This window comes from Rhinolophus sinicus, chromosome 3, assembly GCF_057876585.1.
Source record: "Rhinolophus sinicus isolate RSI-liver-muscle chromosome 3, RSI-T2T, whole genome shotgun sequence".
Lineage (NCBI taxonomy): Eukaryota > Metazoa > Chordata > Mammalia > Chiroptera > Rhinolophidae > Rhinolophus > Rhinolophus sinicus.
In genome coordinates this window covers 193,448,362-193,472,533 of record NC_142503.1, presented here as the reverse complement: position 1 = coordinate 193,472,533, position 24,172 = coordinate 193,448,362, and the positions used below count along the sequence as shown (strand labels likewise).

Here is a 24,172-nt window from a genome sequence, read left to right as displayed (position 1 = left end):
TTCGGCCCTCCTGGTTTTTAAGCAAATGTACCTATTCTTTCTTCATCCACCCATAGGCCCAGTCATAATGATGATGTAATCACAGTTGCACTATTCTTTAAGCTGAGAACTCTCACCAATACCTTCTGAGACAGGTTCAATTATTCGACTTTACATATGAGGAAATTGAGGACAGAGTTGAAGTTAGTTCCCAGGGTCTCAGGCGAGGAGTGCCCAGCTGGGACGCTGTGCCAGGCAGGCTGCTGCCTCCGAGCCCACGCTCTTGCCCTCTCCAGAAACACAGTGCCACTCCCTGCTGACTTGTTCTCAGCCTGGCCTTGGAGACACAGCGACCTGAGACATGAGAAGCCCAGCAGGAAGGTGGAGGCGTCCTGACTCCGGCCTGAGGCTTTGCCTGTGTTCCCTTCCAGCCTGTGGAAAGATCCCGTGATTCAGTGTGGAAAACCCAGGCTTGTGACTTGGCGGTACCAATTATGAGTCACAAGGACAGTGGCAGGCTTCTGCTTTTAGGGATCCAGGGCCAGGAAGGTGACTGCAGGCTGCAGAGCTCTTTGTTAATTAACATGGGTGCTGCTGAAGGGAGGATCTTGCATATCCCCACTTCCTCCTGTGGGATGGACCCTCCCTCTTCCACATCCTGGAATCCACTCCCTACTCTCCATCTCGGCTGCCCACATTCTGGTCCCAGCGCTGTTCCCTGCAGCAGTGACCGCTGAGCTGTCTGCATACCTCACTGCCTTCCACCTCCCCCCTCACCCTTACCAGTCCATTTTCTTGCCAGTCTCCAGAAAATCTTTAAGAATACAGGTCATTCAGGGTGTTCTCCTGCTTGAAAGCCCCCCACCCCCACCCCCACCCCCGGCATCCTAATCCTTTCCCTGGTCCAGAAGCGGCACCAGCACTGCAGGGCCCTAAACACATTCCCTACAGCAGAGCTGTCCCTGCAGGATCTCTCAACTTGTGCCAGGAGAAGGGAGGGTTTCAACTCCCTTTACAAACAAGGGGACCTCTGAGAACATTCTGTCTCAGGCTTCAGTTTAATGCAATCACGGATGAATGGTCTTTGTTATACTCAGGGCTGTACAATACGTGACAGGAAGCCTCCCATGGTCCTTGCTGGTGAACCAGACCCTCCTCTTACTGGCCCAGACCTGCCCCACTCCCCTCCCAACAAACAGCCTTTGCCTGCTGTCCTCGTGATTGACTTCACCTGCTCTCTGCGTTGAGCCCTGTTGGCTTCTGGCCATCGGGCTGGCTGGCTGCTTCTCACTTACCCTTGTTCCCTACAGATAATGCTGCCAGATTTGGCAAACAAAAGTACCTCACAATTCCTGGGGTATATATGAGGCTGGACAATTAAGTTCGTGAACTCATCCTAGAAAAAGGGCTACATACATCACTGCTGCATATCACCTTCTAAGTACACCCCATGGGAAGCTATGTTCCAATGCCAGCACTTAGTCCACCCTTCTAAGGAGTTTTGGAATCCTTTTTCTGGAATGGCCATCAGAGCTGTCATCGTATTACCCCTGATGTCCTGAATGTCATCAAAATGTCTTCCTTTCAATATTTCCTTTATCTTCAGGTAAAGAAAGAAGTCATTGGGGCCAGATCAGGTGAGTAGGGAGGGTGTTCCAATGCACTTATTTTTCTACTGGCTAAAAACTCCCTCACAGACAGTGCCCTGTGAGCTGGTGCATTGTCGTGATGCAAGAGCCATGAATTGTTGGCGAAAAGTTCAGGTCGTCTAACTTTTTCACGCAGCCTTTTCAACACTTCCAAGTAGTAAACTTGGTGAACTGTTTGTCCAGTTGGTACAAATTCATAACGAATAATCCCTCTGATATCAAAAAAGGTTAGCAACATCGTTGCAACAAGTTCATGAATTTGTCAGACCACGTACACTGAAAAGTGATCCATTATCTGGAATCCATATTTATCTCAGTATCCTTTATGTTTTCAGCACCCCGCCTGCAGGGCGTGCTCAGGCTGTGTATTCTGGGGGTCTAATGCTCAAGGAATAGGGGAGTCTTAGGCAAAGGCCTGAGGACTTGTAGAGGCCTGGAATCTTCTGGAACCTTCCCTCGCTTAGCCCTTCCATTCATTCATCCACTATTTGTCAAGAGCCCATCTTGGGCCAAGGACCGTTCCAGGCACTGGGGGTACAGAGATGATTTGAGTCCTTTGTATACATAGGGGGACCTCTGGCCAGAGTCTGAGGAAGTGTCTGGGTTGGTGTGTTTGTTGCTTGGCTGTTGCCCTGTGATGATTAGCTGGAAAGATGCCTGAAAGCAAAGAGCATCTGGCCTGTTAGCTCCTGGAGTATGGAGGTCTTCAGTCACTGAAGCTGGGTGAGGGTCACTGCAGGGAGAGGGGACATGGTATCCCTGAATCGGATACCCCTGCCATTGCTTGTACTGTGACAGAAGCATGGTGACGGGACTGTGACAGTGGAGAAGCAACAAGCTGCACGTGCGTCTGGATCCCGAGGGTGCTGGTTACAGGCCCGGCCTCCACCATGCTGACTTCTGGGTTGGAAGCGCAGGAATACTAACCAGCTCTCCGGGTGGTATGCATCTCTGTTTAAGAAACCCTGTGTAGGGTCAAAGCCTCTTCCCTTGCCTGTTTTCCTTACCGCCACTCCACTGTGAGGCCGGAGACAGGGACACGGTGTGTGTCTGCTCATAGGCGCCTCGCTGGGCACACCTGGGAGCAGAGGCCCAGACCCATGCCTCCTGGCCCCAGTTTGTGCTTCTTTACCCCCCCCCCCACCCATCCACCCGGTCCCTTCACATTTGTGGAGGAAAATACACAGGATGATCAAACCCACACATTGCTCCCAGCAGCCTCTCTGAGGGACTGAGGGAGATGTAGGCGCTCAGAGAGGAGAAGATTCTGGATACAGCCCCTGCCCCCCAAGCATACAATGAATGCTCAGCTCCTAGGACTGGAGGCTGTGGCTGTCTCAGCTGCTCAGTGGCCATACCACCCCCAGAAGGGTGTGTGTGCACGTGTGTGCAGCAGTGTGGGTGTTCCCAGGAGCGTTGTTATTTGTCCTCTGTATGACATCACAGAAAATCACCATGAGGAAGGGCTTGTGGACTCATGCTGGGTTCTCCCGACTTCTGTGTCTGTGGCTTTTGCCACCTTGGTGCCACCTCACTTCCTCTGGGAAAGATGCAGCTCAGCAGGAAGCTGAAGAGGTTCACTGATGTCACCTGCTTGCTGTCCCCAGCTCCTTTCAGCAAGTGCCTCTTGGCCTCTTTGTTCACGAAGATGATATCTGCCAAGGGCTTAGAGCAGTGTCAGACCCTCCGTAGGTGACATCCCAGTGCCACCTAGCATTGTGACTGCCATCACCTCCCCCTGGACCACGCATAGTATAACAGGGGCCAGTAAAGGAGGCGCCTCACAGGACACACTCTTTCCCACCTGGATCGCACAAATGGGAACAAAATGGGAAGCTCTTAATAGATTGTAAGGTTTAGGTCAGCCGTCTGCATATAAGACTCTGGCACATATTTGTATTTGGTGAGGTACTAACTTGTTTTTAAAGAAAAATCTGGTTGGGTTACTATGGAAGCAACTTGCCTATTCTGTTTCCTGGTATCCTTTGAGCGTTCGCAGTGTTACCAGGCGTTCTTTCACATGAGTACTATTTTAATGACACTATCAAGTTAATTTGAAATTAATATCAAATATGCTAAGAATAGGAAAGCTTTCCGCTGACCCCTAATTTCTTAAGTGTTATCCCAGCTCTTAACCTAATCCAGCTCTTCCCTTTATGTATATGTTTATTCAGGTTTCTCCAGTGCCTAAGAAAGGAAAGACACCTCAACATTTTAAGGCTGGTCAGCCATTTGTAATAATGTGCTGTCTTTGTCACTTCATAGGCTGACTTCCCCACACCCAAGTCCTACTTAAAGTAAAGAGGCAATTTAATCCTAATTTTAGACCATATTAATAAATACTCAAGCATACAAAAATAACAACACTAGGGAACTAATGTCCAGTTCGGTCCTGCTTGTCCCTCAGATTTTGGCTTCAATGCCACCACCTCAGAGCTCCCTCTGGGCCCCCTATGCTCCCCGTTCTTATCCTTAACTGGCTTCTTGCTTCCGCCTTTGAAACCCCCACCTGCTCCCATCTCATCCTCCGCATTTTTTGTTTTAAACACTTTACTAAACACAACTCATTTTTTATTTTGACACTATTAGGTTGGTGCAAAAGTAATTGCAGTTTTTGAAATTATTTTTAACCCTTTAAACCACAATTACTTTTGCACCGACCTACTATTTCAGTTTTGCAGAAAAGTTGTAACGACAGTGTAGCGTTCCTGTGACATAAACAGCTCCTGTCACCATGATTCGTTTATCAAAACTAAGACATGAACATCGGGACAGCACAGGCTTGTTTGGGTTTCACCAGTTTTTCCACTAATGTCCCTTTTCTGTTCCAGGATCCCATCCAAGACACCACATTACATTTAGTTTCCATGTCTCCTGAGTCTCCTCTGGCCTGTGACAGCTTCTCAGGTGTCTTAGCTCAGCTGCTCTAACAAAATACCTCAGACTGGCTGGCTTATAAACAGCAGAAATTTGTTTGCTCCAGTTTTGGAGGCTGGAGGTCGGAGATCAAGGTGCCAGGATGGTTGGGTGAGGGCACTCGTCTCGGTCACAGATTTCTGGTTGTGTCCTCACATGGCAGGAAGGGTGGGCTCTCTTTTATAAGGGCACTAATTCTATTGGTGAGGGCTTTCAATGTGCGTAGATACCGGTCAGTAAGTCCAGCTCTCACTCCATAGCACTTGTCATCAACTGACAGGCGATGTCCTTTACTTTTCCCTTTTATTCTTGGTGACGTTTCATTTTGTTTTCTCTCCACACTAGAATGTCATTCAGCGGGGCAGGCATTTTTGCTGTTTTCTTCATTTTTCTCCAGTACCTGGAACAGTGCCAGTTCTACTGTGGACATTCAATAACCATCTGTGGACAAACGATGTCCTTCACCGTGGTTGGTAATTCTCTGTTTGTTTGTTTGTTTACCTGGCTATTTCCAGGGCCTGTGTCTGCTGGGGTCACCATGGAATCCTTGTACTAGGTCCGTACCTGACTCCCTGCAGGCACCTGAACAATAACGGCGTTTGGATGAATGTGCTAAGTAAGCAGGTGTAGGCTGGGCTGGTTGTTCCGTGGGGTGTGAAGTGTTTCCCCTGGAGACCAAGATCATTTTCTGGTCTGAGTTCCTGCAGGGAGAGGTGGGGGAAGGAGTCCTGGGACCTGGCGTTGTTCCTCTGTGTGTTGGTGGCCGTGGAGGTCACAAAAAGAGGTCCTGAGAGTTCATGTGGTCAGAGAGAGAAATAAAAGTGGGTTCCTAAGAACAAGAAGGAACTTGGCAATAACTGCAGGAACTCGAAGATGGGGTGACTGTTATGAGTTAAAATTTGATGTCCCTCCCTCCAAATTCCTATGTTGAAGTCCTAACCTCCAGTATCTCAGAAGGGGACTATATTTGGAGATAGGGCCTTGAAAGAGGTGATTATGTTCAATGACGTCACTGGGTGGGTCCTAATCCAATATGACTGGTGGAGATTGGGTGATGAGGAGAAGAGATCCTGATGCAGACAGGAAGGCATCCATCTGCCAGCCAAGGAGAGAGGCTTCAGAACAAACCAACCTGCCGACAGCTTGATCTTGGACTTCCAGCCTCCAGATCTGCGAGATAAATTTCTGTTGTTAACCTGCCCAGTCTGGGGTACTTTGTTAGGGCAGACCTCGTAACCTAATATGGTGGCTAAGAAGGAGGGTCCCGAGGGGTACAGTCATGCCTACATGTGCAGGCACCCAACAGACTCTTATCTTTTCATGGAATGGAACGAATGCGGTCAATCAGAGGAGAGGCTGGTGGGTGTTGGAGAAGCAGGATGGGATGGGCGTCCCCGAGGGGGTTGACTGGAGGTGCCTACTGACGTGCAGATGAGACAATGAGGGACAAGAAGGGACTCAGGGGATGTTCAGGGTGTGGTGTGGATGGCCAAACGACCCTGAAATCAGGAGGAGAGAGAACAGACAAAACGCCATCGTTGTGTTCAGGGTCCCCGTCACTGGACTGCAAGCACCGTCCCCATTTCCCCTGCTCTCCTTCACACACCCTACACTGGTCCAGACTGAGGTCTCGGATTTCCTGTGCACACCACGGCTCCCCAGCATCATGCTCTTCTCAAGCTGTTCCCCCTGCCTTAGAGACCCATCCGCTTCCAAATCTGCAGTCTGTCCAAGTCCTAATTATTCTTCGAGACCAGCTCAGTGCCACCTGTTCCATGAAAGCCTTTGTGATCCCTCAGAAGTTAATTCCCTCTCTCTCTCTCTCTCTCTCTGAGCCACTATACTATCTTGTTCATCTCAGGATCATGTGACATTTGAGTCACATGGCTCACCAGGACACCCAGCAGCGCACTTCAGTGTGTGACACAGCCAAGGCTCATGAGTCAGGACCCAGAGCCCATCCTGGTCTCACATACAGTAGCTGCTTTGTGACCATTTGATCAGGAAACTTTAGGCAGCGTTGGACCTTGGCCTTACACACATTACACAGGCAGAGCCTCCCCCTGACCTTGGACTGGCTGGGTAAATAGTGAGAGAAATATTTGCCAAAATAGAGGAGGCATTTCGCAAGGGAAGGCACATAGGAGCGGGTCTGACCCCGTGAGGAGGCCCAATCCTTAAAAGCTGTGCGGAGCTCGAATCACAAAAGTGGAAAAGCCATCTGGGTTGGGTTGTAGCCTTGCCACCAGCCAACACATGTCATCTGGGTCCCAGAGCCTGGGCCTCGTTCTAATTAGCTGAGGGTCTCTGGGTACGCCCTTATGTTCCCCTCTGTAAAATGGGTACAACTGATCTACCATGCAGGGTTGTTGAGGGATTAATGAGATTACAGGTGCAAAGTGTCCCCTCGGGCTGGCACCTAGTAGGTGCTCAGTACTTTGGGGGGATGGTCAAAGCTTGGGGTTCCAATCTTGTGAGTTCTAAGGGGCACCCTTCTGTGATATAGTCCAGGCTCTGGGATCAGAGTGGTGGGAGCTGCCCATGGAAAGCAAGCTAGGGACTTGCAGGTTGGGGTGGGCAGGTGTTCAAGGCTCAGAGTTTGGGGCAGCTGGTTAGGGACAGTCTGAGACTGAGTGAAGGACTCATTTGCTTATTCATTCATTGACTCTTTCAGATGTCGGATTCCCTTCATTTGATGGACAAGGAAATGTGGCAGGTTTTGTAACGGACAGTGAACCCACCTGGATTACAGGGCAGCTTATGGCGGAGATGCACCCGACCAGGGCTTCTGTTTCCTGGTCATGTCTCTTCTGCATCAGAGCACAGGGCCAGCAACGTGGGCCTGGGCCCCAATCCCGGGTCAAATCCTGCCTCCACCCCTTAGGAGTTGTGTCTTGGTAAGCTGCCCACTCTCCACAGGCCTCACCTTCTTCATCTGTAAAACGGGGCTAATCGTGCCTGCTTCCTAGGGGTATTGTGAGGGGTAATGCAACAATTCAGGTGAAGTGCCTAGCACCGAGCCTGGAGCATAAGCTGCTAATGTCACCGTTCCCAGAGCTACTTCCATAAGGACAATGACACCAGTGTTTGCAAAACGCTTTATTGTTAGGGCTGACACTAAAATCCACAGGAAGTCGTCAGTGTCTTCAATTGCTACTCTACAGGCCTCCATCCTCCCACTTACAGCCAAGCTCATGAAACTAACTTCATCTACAGGACGGTACAATCCTGTGATGGGCCATGTCCACCCTGCTGTCCACTTGCTTTTCTTAAAGGATGAGTGGCACCTGAATATATTAAAATCAACTGTGATTGGCAGGTAACACCCCAGCCTTTTTATATGATTTTAAGGCTCCTTCAGTCCTTAACCTGACCCTTTAATGTATACATGGGGCAGTCCAGAGAAGGACAGTATCACCGCGATGTCACACAGCTGGTTAGCTGGGACAGAAGCCCCATTCCAGACTCCCATTCCACTGTTCTTTCCAAACCATGATGAATTGATAGTTGGTATTGTGGACAAGTGGGGGACTAGGCTTGGAAATGCACTTCCTGGTAGAAATGTCTACAGAACAACCTTCTTGTAGAGCTTTGTGGCGCTGGTGTGGGAATCAGGGGCCTGGATCCTGGGTTTCTCTCTGCCACTAACATGCTGTGTGACCTTGAGCAAGTCAACCAAACTCTCTGGGCCTCGGTGCTCATCTCCACTGATGAAAGGTGAGGGCGAGATTGAATGTCCTCCAAGGTTCTTCAAGGCACCTGTCTTACAATTGTGTGAAAGGAAGCAATCGTCAGTATAACACTATTACTATGATTATTTGTGAAAGTCTCATTAGTCGACTAACCCTGTACAGATCACTAGCTCTCAGGAGATAGATGGTCGCCATGCTGTGGAGGTCTGTGGCCTTTCGGGAGAAATCCCCACCTCAGGGGTGCGTCACTTTGGCAAGAAACAGGATGTTCTCGCCGTTCTCCACAATGACCGTCAGAAAGGGCCTGTTGAACATTATCGATGGAGAGCCCACATAGATCGACCTAAACGTGAAGGTCATGTCCGTGGCTGCAGCTGCTTTGGTCCCCGACTCATCCACCTCTATCACGGCTTTGTGTACCATCTGCAGGGGAGACACCAGACACCACCAAGTCACCAGGGGCTGGGAGATGCCAGCACAGGAAATGGCAAAGCGTCTGCCGGGGGCATCACTGTCAGTTTCTGTGCAAACAGAACCTCAAAGCAGGCAGGAAAGGACATGTGCACGTGTCTTTCATTGAAAGCTAATGGCATTTCAGTGAGAGTGTGATTCTCCGATTTTGTAGATGGGAAGGAGGCTCAGGGAGATCAAGTAATTGTTAGAGGTCATGTAACTAGTGAATGAAGGAGATGCCACCTGATTTTCAGTTTTGATTGACACGGCTCCTTCCCAAGACAATGATGGATATGGTTTTCCATTGCACAAAGGATACAGGATACAAAGTGAAACCGTTGCTTCTTGAGGAGAAGGGGGGGGGAGAGAGAGAGAGAGAGAGAGAGAGAGAGAGAGAGAGAGAGAGAGAGAGAGAGGGAGAATGAATATGAAATGTGAGAACAGAACAGAAATCTCTGAAAGTAGATGCTCAGGACCTTCTGGGCTTACCTCAGACACCTGCATTTTGGTTTGGCTGGTGAGTCCGCTCAGGTCAGCGTTGGAGGTAAAGATGTCTCTGATTCCCAGCTTGGGGAGGACATTATTCAGCTGATAGGCGCCCTCAATGGAGAACTTGGGCAGGTAAAGCTGGAGAGTCCTAGAAAGAGACAAGGACCTTTTGTAGATGCTTCTAGAGCCTTGGCTCACTGGGAGCATATTCCTACCAGCTCCCCTCAGCTTTATAATGATCCTTCAGCCCCTTGCCTAGAGTAGAGCCCATTCCACTCTGAGCTTAGACTTGGGCTGCCCCAGAGGTCACTGTCCACTCTAATGGCACCACCAGGAAAGCAGGTATCCAGCTTTGCTCCCTGTGTCTGGACCAGGCCTTGGGGGCTGGGACTTCACCTGATACCTCTGGGCTTGGAGATAGCTCTTGGGCTGTGAGTCCTTCCCACCAGAGTGGCCCTTGGGGACGTGTGTCTCCCTGGGAGTGTGTCGGGTTAGGCTGGCCCTGGTGGAAGCTGAAGAATACCTCTTTGTGAGCATCCTGAGCCACTTCTGCAGCGTCACCTTGTTCAGGCCAGCCTCCAGCTGCCGCATCCTGCCCTCATTGGGGAGAATGAAGAAGGCGGTGGCATTCCCTTGGTAGGGGACCCCCACCACCTGGCAGAAGAGGTTTCTGTCCATGAGGTACAAATACTGATCCTCGCGTTTCATCATGGGCACCTGTATCACCCTCTTTGAGGTCAGGTGGAAGTCCTGCTTTTTGGTGCTTTTGACGTCGAAGTTTGTCTCCCACTTAGCTAAAGAGGAACATGGACCAGAAATGAGAAATTCTCAGCTGCTCGTGAAAAGTACAGGGACAGTAAACTTATCACACAGCAAAAACCCTCCTTAGCGCAGTCTCCTTGGTAGCAGTGACTGCTGAACCCCTTGAAGCTCTTTACAACGTTGGGGACATGGTTGAATTTGCTGTGGGGCTTTTGTAACATTTGCAAAACAAAGAGGTTGGTTTTCCTGTCTTCTGAGGCCCTTAGCCCCTAATGTTGTTTGTGTGATTCTCTGATGTTATTCAAGGTCAAATATCCAAGTGGACTGGTGAAAAATACGGGTGGCTGATAAAGCTACACGATAGCTGGGTGAGTTATTCTGTTTTTCACTCTTTTCCAAGTATTAAATTTTGACCTAAGCTTGAGAGAGAGGTTTGTAAGGTTCCTGGAAATACATGATTTTTTCCTACTGGGAAGTCTTCAATTATGCTTTCTATGGGACTTTTTGATCAAAGTAATACAAATAATTATCCATCTTCTTAATAGTTATCAAATGCAGACCCCCACCCCAATACCCCACTTAGCTTATTTGACAGTTGTACTCTGCACCCTGGTGTAATGGGGAGAGCCCTGGACTAGGGGACAAGAAATCCTAGAATCCAAGCTTGATACTCACCATCTGTGACCATAGGAAGGGGATTTGGTGGTTAACACTGAACGGTTTTTCTACTCTTTCTCTCCCTTCCCTTCCCTCCTCTCTGTGCCCTCCCCTCACCCCCTTTCCTTCCCTCTCTTCCTCTCCCCTCTTCATCCACTCCTCTCATCCTCAGCCAGGCCCCATACAGGGCATCGAGGGGCTCAGCCTCCAGAAGGAGAAACAGAAGTGTGAGCTGAGATGAGCAGGGATATTTATAAAAAATGTCAGGGAACTGAGGATGGCAAGATCAGCTCTTAGGGACGGGAGAGAAGACTTTTCAGAGGAACCAGCTCTTGACCCAGGATTTGTTGGGTAAAGAAATAGTCCCTATGATGGTGGGGCTCTGGGGAATCAAGGGAATGGCCGGGAAATGCTCTCTAAGGTCCTTCAAAGGCCCACAGTCCTGCCCTGAGTAACCATGGCGTCAGTTTCTGAGGTACTGTGGCCGCGACAAATTTATACTTCAGAACCTGTGTGGAAGCTGTGATTTCAGGTGTCCCCAGGGGCCTAAAGACAGGAAGCAGCTCTTCCCCAGTGGAAGAAACTGCATCCGGGGTTATTACCATCACCTTACACAGTAAGAAGGCCCCATCTTACTCATGGCTGCTTATTGGCTTCACTCTATCGACAAGCACCAGAAAAGACAATCTACTCCCACTCCTTTATGTGTGCGGGCATTGAGTATTCTTTTAACAAAAGCAGCTGAAAAGAAACAGAAAGTTCAGGTTTAAGCCCAAGGGTCTTACCTTTAAAGAAGATGTAATTCACCAACATCATGACTTCGGTGCCGTCGAGGTGCTTCACCAAGTCCACGATCCTGCCTTTAGTTTGCTTTGCTACGTAATCGTTGATCTGCTTCTTGGCCCCTTCAGGGTCCCCAAAGTTGGTGGGGAAAGTGTCGGACAGGTACAGCGTCCTCATGGCACTCAGGAAGGTATCCTGGATGTCCACGTTGGACTTGGTGAACAGGGCGTTGCCGAGGCTCAGCTGAAGGTCCTCTTTGGGCCGGTTGAGCTCCTGCAGCAGCCGTTGGAAGGTTTTGTGGAGCAACTCCTCAGGGTCACATTGAAAGTCGAAGCGCAGGCCCTCCAGGATCTGTGCCTTTGTGTTGGAACGAGCCCCCAGGGAAATCATGCCCAAGGTCATGGCGATGCTCAGAGGGGAGAAGAAAATGTTCTGGTCAGGGCCAGCTGCCACTAAGGCCCTGAAGAGGTTGAAGGTAAAGTCCCTGTGACCAGGGGCCACCGTGGCGACGACGGGCAGCTCCCTGACTCTCTTTTTTGTCACCTGGGAATGCTGGCGGCGGCGGCTGACCACCTGTGGGCTGAGGAGCACCAGGCACAAGAGGACGCAGAGCTGCATGGTGACTGCCCCTGGTTCTGGAAGGGAGAATGGGAAGACGTCCTCAGGAGAGTGTGTAGCCAGCGGGAGCGAGGCTTCTCAGAGGGAAGATAGGGTAGAAGCGTGCAAGACTGACATCCCAGAGAGCTGTCCCCAGCAAAGAGAGGGTGTAGCATCCAAGAGAAAGGATGGACCTGTGAGGTTGGGAGTGCAGGTTTGAGGAGGAAAGTAGGGGCTTGAGGACAGAGACATCTAATGGCAGGGAGAGGAAGTAGGCAGAGGGGTGTGGAGCCGAGGTGGGTACTGGCCACCAGGACAAGAATCCTCCCCTGGATTTCACATCAAGATACACATTACAGGGGTGTGGGATGTGGGGGCGGAGAGTTCTCCCGTGTTCTGCCTGGTCAGCATTTCTGAGGTTCCTGGGGAACCAGCAGCCTGCTTGCATACGTCACCTCCACCCTTACTTTGGCCCTGGGTGCAGTATCTGCAAGGCCTTGAGGTCCTTCTATGAACTTAGACCAAATGTCATCATGGGGCCTGCAGCACCTCTGGCTTTGTCCTTGTTCATTCAGCAAATATACACTGAGCATCTATAACACCGTGTGGCAGCAGGGTGCCAGGCTTCTGAAAGTCACCAGTGTACACATGGATGCCAATGAGTCTCCTCCTTCTCCTGCTCCCAGGGGCTGCTCCAGGACCCTGCAAGGACACCTATGTGCCTCATCAGAGCCACCTTCGCCTCTTAAGGAAATTCTGCCCTCTTAATGTGAGCACCCGGCTTCTGGGCTGCTCTGTGATGGGCTGAATTGTGTCCCCCCAATTTAAATGTTGAAGTCCTAACCACCAATACCTCAGAATGTGACTGTATTTAGAGTTAAGATCTTTAGAGAGGTGGTTAAGTTAAAATGAGGTCATATGGGTGGCCCCTAATCCCATCTGACTGGTGTCTTCACAAGAAGCGAATAAGAGACACACACAGAGTGACGACCACAAGGGGACACAGGGAGGAGATGGCCATCTGCAAGCCAAGAAGAGCGGCTTCAGAGGACCCAGCCCTGCAGACACCGTGATCTTGGACTTCTAGGTGCCAGAAACGTAAGGTATAAATGTCTGTGATACTCTGTTACAGCAGCCCGAGCTGACCAAGACATCTCTCCTTTCCAACCCCAGAGAGGAGGCCCTTACCTTTTGTCTCTCTATGGCCTCCCAGGTGGGCCCTGAGGGGTCCTTGATCGTTCAGGCCTCATCCTCTGCCTTCAGCCCTTTGTCCCCTTCCTCCCTCCTGTCCATCTCCCCAGACCCATTTTCTCCCAACAGAAACCCTTCGCATGCCTGGGTCTCCCCAAACCTTCCTTCCACTCCCTGTGAATAGCCCCGAGTTTGCAGCCCGATCACTTGGGTCCAAATCTCAGCTCTGCTACTTCCTCCAAGTGTGATCTTGGGCAAGTCAGTTACACCCCGCGCCACCGTCCCCCACCAACGGAGGTAATGATAGCATCCCCACCCTGGGGGGTGACTGGGGGCTTTGATGACTCAACATATGTGAAGCACTTGTAACAGCGCCTGGCACAGATCTGGTGCTGGAGACGTGTGAGCTGTTGGGGTGGCAGCGTCTGGCCAAGACCCTACCGGGGACCCTCATTTCCTCAGCTATGCGGTGGGGTACATGCTTTCACACACACACTCTCATGTGAGCCCGGCAGCCATCAAGCAACCGATTCCCGTGTCGCTGACGACCTGACTGACTGCTAATGGAAACTCTTGCTCACATGGATTCCCTCCAGCTGGCTATCTCCCTTGACAGCCCCCATGTTGTCAGGCCCCCCAGCCCCGGGGCAGGTACTGCCACAGAGCATGTGACCCATGCAAAACCAACCTCCAAGGGGCTCCAAACAGTGGCATTGGATGGTGCTTGCAGAGTGGCCTTCTGTGGGAGAGGGGGTTGGAGGGCAGAGAGAGACCAATGAGCTTGGGAGTCAGGCAGAACTGGGCTGCGGTTCCATCTTTGAGTGAAAATGAGTGACTCGAACAAGTCACACTCTCCGCCCCGACCTCCAAATTGCACCTGAGCTCACAGAGGAGGCACATTTAGAATGTGCTGTCTGCACACACTCCAGCTGCCCAGAACCAAACCTAGCAGCCTCAGCAATCACTGTGCCCGTGGGAGGCCCAGGCACGGGGCCCACGCCACTGCTCAGTGCCACGTACTCCTCACATGTCAACTCCTTCAGCCACACACCCACCAATGGGGGCAGATTCCACTACGAGCTCCGTTTTACAGATGGGTTGAGTCACTTGCTAATAGTGGCAGAGACCCAGTTCTGACTTTCAAAGCCCACATTCTAAACCGTTGCACTATTTGCCTTCCCCAGAGCCCTGGTCCTCCATTTCCGTGGCACAGCCACCCCATTTCATGGTCCAGGTGCCTAATCTGCAGATAATTGGGAAACATGGTCTGGCCTTCCCATGCTGACACTCCCTTTCTGTTCCCACGAATGGCCTTCAAGGAGGCCTCTACGGGGCAGGGTGGGTGGTTTAATCTGTGTCCTTTAAACTCCTCTGTTGCACAGCACAGAACGTCCCTCTTGCCAAGAGTTAGAACCATCAAGGCAGCAGGATGCTGCTGAAGAAACAATTCAGCTCAATACCTCCCACCCCTGTTGACCGACACTGAGCGGAAAATGACCCTCAAAGAAAGGCTTTCAAAGAAAAGCTAGAGATGCAGACGCAGTTTCCTCCTTAGATGGAGCCCAGAGGCAGCTGACTAGGGAGCAGGCGTGAGTTCTGGCCTCCCACCTTCGCACCCTCCCAACCTGGTGACTCAAGGCCAAGCCCTCCCCGTCTGTGGACCTCAGTTTATTCATAAACTGGAGGTCTGTCACATGTGGTAGCCAGTAACCTTCCTCCTCACCACTGTCCCCACAGGGTCTCCCTGAAGAGCACGTCTCCTTGGAGAGGGCCCCGGCTTCACGCAGGCTCCCCCGGGCTGCAGGTTTGGGACCCAGAAATCTTGCTCCATTTGGGCCCATTCTCTCTCTTTTATTAAAGCCTCTATTTGTTAAGGACATTAATATTAAGTCAATATAAATATTACTACATTTAATCTTCACCAAAAGGAAGCACGATTAACCTCATTTTACATATGAATAAACTGAGGCTCAGCAAAATGGAATTGCTTGTCCCAGCCAGCGAGTGACGGCACTGGATTAAAATCCAGATTCCTCTGGTTGGTGCACAGGCTGCTTCTTGGCTCCCTTTATGGCCCTGGGGAATGATACCTCATTCTTCCTCCCTGGCAACTCCTGGTGCATATCCCCTGGTGCATATCCCCGGGGTGTCTCGGAAGCTGCTCACCTGTGTTAGCTCATTTACAGTCCTGCGCAGCAACACACAGTTGGCGTCATCATCATAATTGCACAGAAGAGGAAGCAGAGGGTCAGAGAGGTCACTTCAGAGAATGTGGAGGCCCCGGGGTACTCATTTCAGGTTTCCTAGTTTCAAAGCCTAGGCTTTACCATTACACTTCTGGGCCTCTGGAGGAAACACAGGCTTTGACAGAGTTTTGTGCCAATTTTGAGTCAAGGGTGAGTCTGCTCCAGGCCCTGGTAGCCTGGTACTCAGGAGATCACCCACAGGGTGCCAGCATGAGGCAGGGCCTGGTTGGCGCCCTCATAGTAGAGGCCTCCCAGTGTGCCCAGCCTCACCTTTCCTTGACCTACCTATACCTTGACAATAGATTGTGTCCCTGAGGGTTGAGCTTGGAATGTCCCCTGTCCCACCCAGTTCCGTTTTAGAAAATCACCCTGAAACTTATCGTTAATACCCTTAGGCTTATTGATCACAATCTCTATGGTCTAGCAATCTTTCCAGGCTACTCCCATCATCGTTCCTGGGTTGCTGACCCCACCAGAGAATCACTTGGCCAGAGGGAAGGCTCCATGCAGACCCCCAGGACCATCGTGTAGCTTCTGGAGGAACGCCCAGATTTTCCTTTAAAGACCGGAAGCCAGTCTGAGAATGTGAAGGCAGTTTTTGGAGGTGTTAACCTGCTGCCTTCTCAGACCACTGCTGCTCTGACAACAAATGCTTATTCTACAGCCCAACTCCTGTGTCGGCGACACCGTTGGCCTCCAGTTTCAGTTTCTGGTGTCTCCACCGGGACAGCCTCGGGGTTCCTCTGGTGAGTTTTGGCTTGCAGAGGGTCTTGGGGGCTGCCTGGGACTGGGCAGATTCCTTGACACAGGACTGACCTCTGGGAACAGCTGCCAAGTGATTTTGCTTGCCAAGGTGGGGTTTGTGCCAAGGTCTGCCTGTCACAGACGCCTTTTCTGCTCAGTTGGATAGAATAAGCATTTGCTCTGTTTTCCTGCCTCTAATTACTGGTTCAGAAAGCGGGGTAGCTCCCGCATATGCAGCTGGAGGATTTTGCACTCACCCTCTGGGGCTCATCCTTGAGGGCCATTTGGGGGTCATACTGACCCATTGGCGCCAATAGGTGAGGCTGCAGTGTCCAGCAAGGCATAATACCCTCCCCAGTAAGGGGCTCTGGTTGCAAGCTTGCTTTGGTTTTGGAAGCACCCTATGCTTGACAACATTGTTCCCTGGGAAGCGGGGCCCATCTGCCACACCATGAAAGCCACCACATCTGGTTTCAGCCTTGGGATGTCTGGTGGTCTTAAGGCCACATCTGGTTTCTGGTTTTAGCCCACTGGCCGATTGTCTGATGGTTCGACGGACCATGTATATGGAGTAAGACGCCATGGCATCCAAATCTGGCACCTAGCTAGGTCTGGTTTCTGTATTTGGTGTTCGGATCCGAATCTGGTTTTTCTGGTTTTTGTCTGTCTGTCCGATCCAGGGAGTACTTGGGTCTGTCTGTCTGCTTAAGTCTGTGTTAAATGTGGCTGTATTTGCTCCAGCTCAATAATGGGAACTAAGGTTTTGATCCTGACCAGGATCCCGTTGGGAAAAATATTAGGCCATTGGCAAAACTATGGCTATGAGCCATTGATCAGAAGGAAATTAATGTTCTATTACAGTACTGCTTGGCCAATGCATATGTTATATTCTAGAGAGTGCTGGTTGCTCAATAGCTCATTGAATTATTATACTATTTTGTGACTGGAATTGTTGTGTTAGAGGTCTGGGAAACAGGATGAAATTTCTTATGTATAATAAGCCTTTATGGTAGACTCCAAAAAGAAGGGAAATAAACTGATAGTTCAGAGAAAAGGGGAATCTACCATCTCCTAGTCCACTTATAGCTGGGAATGCCTGAGGCTGAGGTAACTGAAGAAAAAAGGCATTTTTAAAAAACAAGCAGCTAATCTCACAAGCCAGATCCCCCACCCTTTGTTCCATCCTCTTTGAAATTGTACAGGCGATTGTAAGATCTTAGGGCCTCTCTGCAATTGTTAATTGTTCTGTTTATGTGGGTATGATCTCTGATATCTGTGTTTGTCTGCTTTATATATAATGTTTTTTGCCTCCGGATGGTACTACCAGATTATATTTGATTACCTTAAAGAAAAAAAGATTAAGCACTTATATAAAACTTAAATAATAAATAAGCTAACCCAAGTACTTTTCAGGATTGTGTGATCTAAGAAAATATTTGGTACTAAGGCTGGTTTAACTTTTGGTTAAATAGGTAAGTCTTTTAAGACTATCACCCTTAAATATGGTATCTTTTGTTTTACCTGGGATTACAAAAATAAATTCATGTTATCTCTGCTACAAAATTTGTCAAGAAAATAGCTTGGGTGATAATTATCTTTGAAATCTCATAGAGTTAGGAAATAATAAAATGTTAACTGAAATAAGGTTTTAGATGAAGTTTTTCAGTAATAATTATATGATGTGGATGCTTGGACACGGTTCCTCATCATCTGTTGGCAACTTAAGATTTCAGTTGTGTTAAATGATAAAAATTAATGAATGTCTAGGTATTTCAAAGTAATGATATGCTGAAATATTAATTGATAGGTCTGAGTTCATCTATTTTTGGCTTCTTGTCACAGGAAAGCTAAAAGATAGACTAAGATCTGTTAATAAATATATTTTGTATTTTATTACAAAAGCCTATACTTTTGAAGGTTGCAAAATATGTTCCTGGATTTGCCACTGGAAATGCTAATTGCTTGCTTTTCATTGTCAGTAAAAATTAAGGTTCTGAAAGTTATGGATTCTAATTAATATGAAAGGAAAAGATGTGTTTTCAAGGGAGGTATAAGGTACGGAAATATATTTTTGAAGGAATTGAAAGGAAGTAGTTTGTTGTAAGGATGGTTATTTCTGAATGAATGAGAGAAGATAAGCTAAGAGGAACTGGGAAAGTTATAGTAGGTTTGTGAAGAAAAATCTTGAGAATTTTATATATAGGTTACGCTAAATGCGATTAATTAAATAACTAAATATCAAAAGTAAGCTGGGACAGAATTAGAGTTAAATTTTCTCTCTGCTAAATAAGACAAAGTTGATTCGACTATTGGTCTACTACTGATATTATGAAAAAGTTTTCTGCCTAAAAAGCAATGATTATATGTGTCATCAGAATAATTTCTATGTTTTATATTGTCTTAATTAGGTCTTTGGTTACTCAAGAAAACGAAATCTAAGAACTAAGTTTTGCTAATAATTATATAAGGTTCTGTATTCTAGGACTGCTAGAGGTCATGTGCCCTCCTTGGTGTTAGATATGGGGCAAAATAAGGAAGCTTGGCTTGATGTTTTCCCTAACGTAACAGTATTATAATATAATGGTTCTGGCCCACTGTTACACCCCTGATAAAGAAGCTCAGATCCTAAAAGAAGGCCAGGGAATTTGTTTAAATATCTTTAACAACTGAGACACGGAAAATGAGGAAAGAAAGGAACAGTGAGTCTGGAAATGATACCAGAAACAGGTCAGATTTTTGGCCATAGTTATAAACAAACCAAGCCTGAAGCCACCTCAGGGTACCCCAGAAACCCCAGAAGAGGAACACCAAGTAAAGGAGACTACTTTGGATGTGTAAGCCCAGACCAGTGGAAGCAGGAGTGTCCTAATCCTGCAAAGAAGCCTTGCCACCTGTGCAAACTAAAAGTGCACTCTTGGAGGGATTGTCCCCTGCTCTGAAAGGAGCAGGGATCAACTCCCTCCCCACAAATGGCTGTGGTTGACTGATGGGCCTGGGGTTCCCAGCAGCGACCCAGAGGAAACAGGCCATTTTCATCACAGGGGAGGAACTGCGGGTGACCCTTGACATGGCAGATAAGCCTGTTCATTTCCTGATTGATATGGAAGTCATTTTTTCTGTCTTGACAGCTCACTCTGGACCTATTTCCTCTGAAACCTGCTCATTTCTGGGGACCATCCTGTTCCTTACCATTGGTCTATACCTTAGAGGAAAGGTAAAACGAGCAAATCCGACTTTAAAAAGGTCTCTGGGAAAATTTTGTCAGGAGACCTGTAAGCCCTGGCTCTAATTGCTGAGATTCAAACCTCAATGTTGTTATTTCCTATGTTGTTAACTTGGGAGAGGTTCAGCAGGCACTTAGGAAATAGGGGGAACCGGCACCTTCCCCAAGCCGAGCCCTCTACACATTGTAGCCCCAGAAAGCCAGGGGACCAAGTACTATTAGAAGCCTAGAGGGGGAGAGGTCTCTAATAGACCAGTTAGCTCCTAAATGGAAGGGACCCTTTGCAACTTTTCTGAGCACCCCAACTGTTATCGGGCTTCAGAGAGTCAGCAGGTGGGTCCACTTCGCTCGATTCAAACTGATTTCATTTAAGTCTCCACAGGGCTCCCCCAGAAGGAAGACTGTCACTCCTGTTCCTGGGAGCCACCTGAACACCTGAAGCTCCTCTTCAAGCAGACCTGCGGGAGCTGCTCATTTTTGCCTCCTACTTCTGCCCCACCTGGGGTACCCACTAAACACCTTTTGGCTCTCCTCTTTCCCAGGCTCCTCTAAAGAGACTAAGAAACCAAAATCTTTGCAAAATTTTTCTGATATAATAGTTCAGTAACCTCTCTGATTGTTGGATGTGCTGTAAACAGCCCCCTCCCAGCTATGATAGATTAGCAAGAAATTCTAGTGCCCATAGCCAGGGACATCGCCCATACTCAGCAGGAAGCAGCCAAGAATCGTCTTCATCCCTCACCCTTACAACCAGACTAATTTTATAAAAATGAATAAAATACAGGGGAGACTTGAAACAAGGCCCGGTTGGCACCCCCATAGTAGATGCCTTTCCGGTGTCCCTGGCCTCACCTTTCCTAGACCTACCTATAGCTTAACAACAGATCATCCCCCTAAGGGTAGAGCTCAGAATGTCCCCTGTCCCACCCAGTTCCCTGTTTTAGAGAATTATTCTGAAATGTATCATTAATACCCTTAGCCGTATTGACCACAATTTCTACCAGTATTGACCACAATCTCTACCACAATCTCTACGGTCTAGCAATCTTTCCAGGCTACTCCCATCATTGTTCCTGGGTTGCTGACTCCACCAGAGAATCACGTTGCTAGAGGGAAGGCTCCAAGCAGAACCCCACCCCCACCCCCCTGCCCCAACCCCCATCACGTAGCTTAACGTCCAGATTTTCCCTTGAATGCCCCAAGCCAGTCTGAGGATGTTAAGGCAGTTTTTGGAGGTGTTAACCCACTGCCTCTTCAGACCACAGGTGCTCTGATAATAAACACTTAATCTATAGCCCAACTCCTGTGTCAGTCTATTGGCTGAGCGGCGCAGGCGGCGCAGGCAGCACGCAGTTGGCCTCCCATTTCAAGCAAAGCCTGACTTGGCTGACTCTCTCCTGGCTCCCTAAAGTCGTGTTTCTGCAGTAATGCCCTCACATGCCAAAGGGAAGGGAGCGGAGCACTCAAGCTGTGCCCTCAGTTGTGTGCATCCTTTGGGCACACTTCCGTTTTCATTGCCTCAAGCACAGCAAGCTCCGGCTGAGCCCCAGGGCCCTTGCACATTCTGCTCTCTGCTGAAACCCTCTCTCCACCTTTCTCACCAGGCCAAAGTGACTTGAGTCAGCTGGGGGTGGGCAGGCCCTGGGAAGTCCTCCCAATGCTCCCCTAACATCCATGGACCCCAAATCTGCTGTCATTCATTTTAAATGCTAGGCAACAAACTCCCATCCAGGTCAATTTTGGACTCAGCTGCCGGAGTTGTGTGGCTGAGGTGGGTGTGTCCACAATCTGCTAATTACAAAAATACATGTAAGATGGAGCCCAGGCAGAGAGACAAAAACCCAACTTCCCTTGGGACCTAAAGACCCAGGGGCAGAGCTTCCTGCGAGCTGTGGCCTAGGGCACTTTCCTAACCTCCCCATCTTCAGACCATCAGCGAGGCTTGTCAGTTTCTAGCTCCAGAATGTGTCTTAAATCTGCCTGCTTCTCCCCAGTTTTCCAGCCACTATCTTAATGGAAGCTCCTTCCATCTTTTACCTGGATCACCCCACTTCTGTCCCCATGAGCCATTCTACAAAGCATCTGAAAGAATCTCCTTCATTCACAAAGTCACAATGCTCCCCTGCCTAAGAATACTGTTGCTGCCCATTCATTTTAGGGTAAAAGCTAACTCTGATTTGTACAACAACTCACGAAGCCCCATGCAGTCTGGCTCTGCCCAGCTCTCACCAGCCTCAACTTGACCTGCTCTGCCCTCAGTCGTGTGTGTCCTCTGGGCACACTTCTTTTTTCATTGCCTCAAACACAGCAAGCCCCATCCCAGCCCTGGGCCTTTGCACATTCTGCTGGAACCCTCTCTCCACCTTTCTCACCAGGACTAGCGTCTCTCTCTGCAGGCCTCAGGCTTATGCTGAAAAGTTTTCCCCTCGACACCCTCTTCATGCTTGGCCCTCCCTCTCCTCTGGCCCCTTCATGGTTTCTTTTATCTTTCAGTCAATTATATAAGTACAATTACATATGCATTTGTTGTTGGCCTCCTTTGTTCCAACTTCTCTCACCCACTAGGATACCTGTTCACAATAGAAAGGCCCCTCATCTGTCCTCCCTGCAGTCAAGGGGTGGTGCTCGGCTACCTTTGTGGAATGAATGAATGAATGAATGAATGAACAAACCCGTCTCATCCTCTGTAATTCAGAGGTGTCAGACCACATCCTGGACACCGAGTGGTTAGAAACACAGCCAGGCTGGGCTTCCAGAGCTGAGCTCAGGCGGCCCTGGGGCTAACTCGACAGGGGACCTTGAATAACTCCCCCTGCTGCTCTTCTTCAGTTTCCTTTCTTTTTCTTTTTGAATACCACTTCATTAAAGTAGGATTTAATGTATACAGCCTGATGAGTTTGGAGATAAGTATACACCTGTGAAACCATCACCACCATAAACATATCCATCACCTGCCAAAGCTTCCACCGTGCTGCCTAGTCTTGACTGTGAGGAGGATATTGGCCAGGGGAGCAGTTTCCCTTTACTGTTGCATTTCTTGCCAAGAGCCTCATCCTTAGAAAAACTAAAAATTCCACTCATTTTATATTTCTGTTTTGTTTACTTAACAAATGGCCAAAAAGCTTCTGGAGCTGGAGCAGCTGCCGTGGAGCACACTGGGGGGCAGCCCCCAGACAGGGAGGCCTTATCTGAGGGAAACAGATTATCGTTGATGATTTCTCCTGATTTCTAAAGGTTAGAGATTCCAGGCACAGGACAACCCAAGCATGGTTTACGGGGCACCCTGTGTACCAGATATTTGTCCTCACTGCCTCACGTTTCCTCAGCCTCGGCACTGTTGGCATTTGGAGTTGCATCCTTCCCTGTCGTGGGGGTGGCAGCGGCCTGTCCTGCTCATTGTAGGATGTTTAGCAGCCTCTCTGGTCTCTACTCACCGGACGCCAAAACACCCTTCCCTCCAGTTGTGACAACTAAAAATCTTTCCAGCCTCGGCCAGATGTGCCGTGGGGATAAAATCATGCCTGGGTGAGAACCATCACCTTACTTAATCTTCAGTCACACCTTGCAGAGGTTCAGTACGTTGCATCTTACCTATAAGGAAACTGAGGCTTAGCTAGGTTTCATGCTGTGCCCAAGGTCACTTCTGCTGTCTCAGAGGCTGACTCCTCAGAACTGCGGGGAGTTTTTCCGGCTTACTCTGGGACACCTCCAAAGCTTTTAAGCCCTCCAAACCCCATAACTCCAGAGTCCATTTCTCGGCCCTCCTCACACGCACTCATGCCCACAGGTTCTCTGTCAGCAGTACCTGTACTTACTCTGTCCCGTGGCCCAGTATGCACACAGTGGAGGCACAACGGTCTGTGGGGCTCTGGAAAGAGCAGCCAGCTGGCTAGAGTGGAGCCAGCCTTTGCCACTGACCACAGCAGGGACCTGACTCCACCCCTCCTTGGCCCCGCCCCAGCCAGCCCTGCCCTGTCCTGTTGTAGCCGGCTTCCTGCCAACAATTAGGCTGTGGGCAAAGCCACCTGAGCTCTGACCAGGGCCACCCACCCACTGCCCTGCAAGCCCCTGAAGGGGAGCAGAGTTAGCCACCCTAACATATACCTCTTTGGGAGATATTGATTAGTCTAGGCTGGTTAATTTTAAGACACAGCAGTCTGGGGAGAAGCTTTGAAACCCACTTAGAAGTTCCCCTTTGTGAAAGGACATTTATATTTGGAACGTACCAGGCCTGATGGAGAAGGCCTGGACTGAAACCTGCACAACGACCTGACCCTTGTTTGCTGTGCTTTTCTTGGTCACCGTCCCATAACTGACTCCCCCTCCCAACCCCAACATTTTGTTTTGTCTTTAGCAGAAGGTGGTATTTAAGGTGGTGGCTTCAGACACCATTTGCCTGCAGTGGCACAGGAACTCCTGGGAGAAGAGGCTAGACAGGCAACCAGCTGCCAGCATTCCAGACACAGGGAAAGGGATACCCTCTGGCCGACCGCCCCTTCGCCAGGCTGATCCCTTTGTTTCCTGCAGCCAATTTGCTGTAGATCTGGGGAGTGGGGTATGAATTCAAGCTCCCCACAGGCCTACGTGCTTACTGTGTTCACAGACCCACCAGCCAGATTCTCGTGGAAATTAGAGGGGTCCAGAGAGTCTCATGATGACTGAAATGAAGGGATCATTGTAACAACCCCCCGTTATTGCTCCAGCAAGTGAACTGAGGCTCAGAAGGATGAAGGGATTTTTCAGAGTCCTGCATCACAGCAGGGATAGAGTGGGGCTGAGTGTCCAAGCTTC

The 24,172-nt window shown here is 49.3% G+C and overlaps 1 protein-coding gene across 1 annotated transcript; it reads right to left on the bottom strand.

The window, feature by feature from the left end:
* Positions 1-7,628: 7,628 nt before the first annotated feature.
* On the bottom strand, positions 7,629-23,329 carry SERPINA5 (serpin family A member 5). Its single transcript, XM_019746055.3, has 5 exons — positions 23,197-23,329; positions 11,383-12,015; positions 9,702-9,972; positions 9,179-9,326; positions 7,629-8,659 (listed from the first exon to the last, which is right to left on the bottom strand). Exons 2-5 carry the CDS (start codon positions 11,996-11,998, stop codon positions 8,471-8,473), a joined length of 1,224 nt encoding a protein of 407 aa, XP_019601614.2. The 5' UTR covers positions 11,999-12,015; positions 23,197-23,329; the 3' UTR covers positions 7,629-8,470.
* Positions 23,330-24,172: the final 843 nt, after the last annotated feature.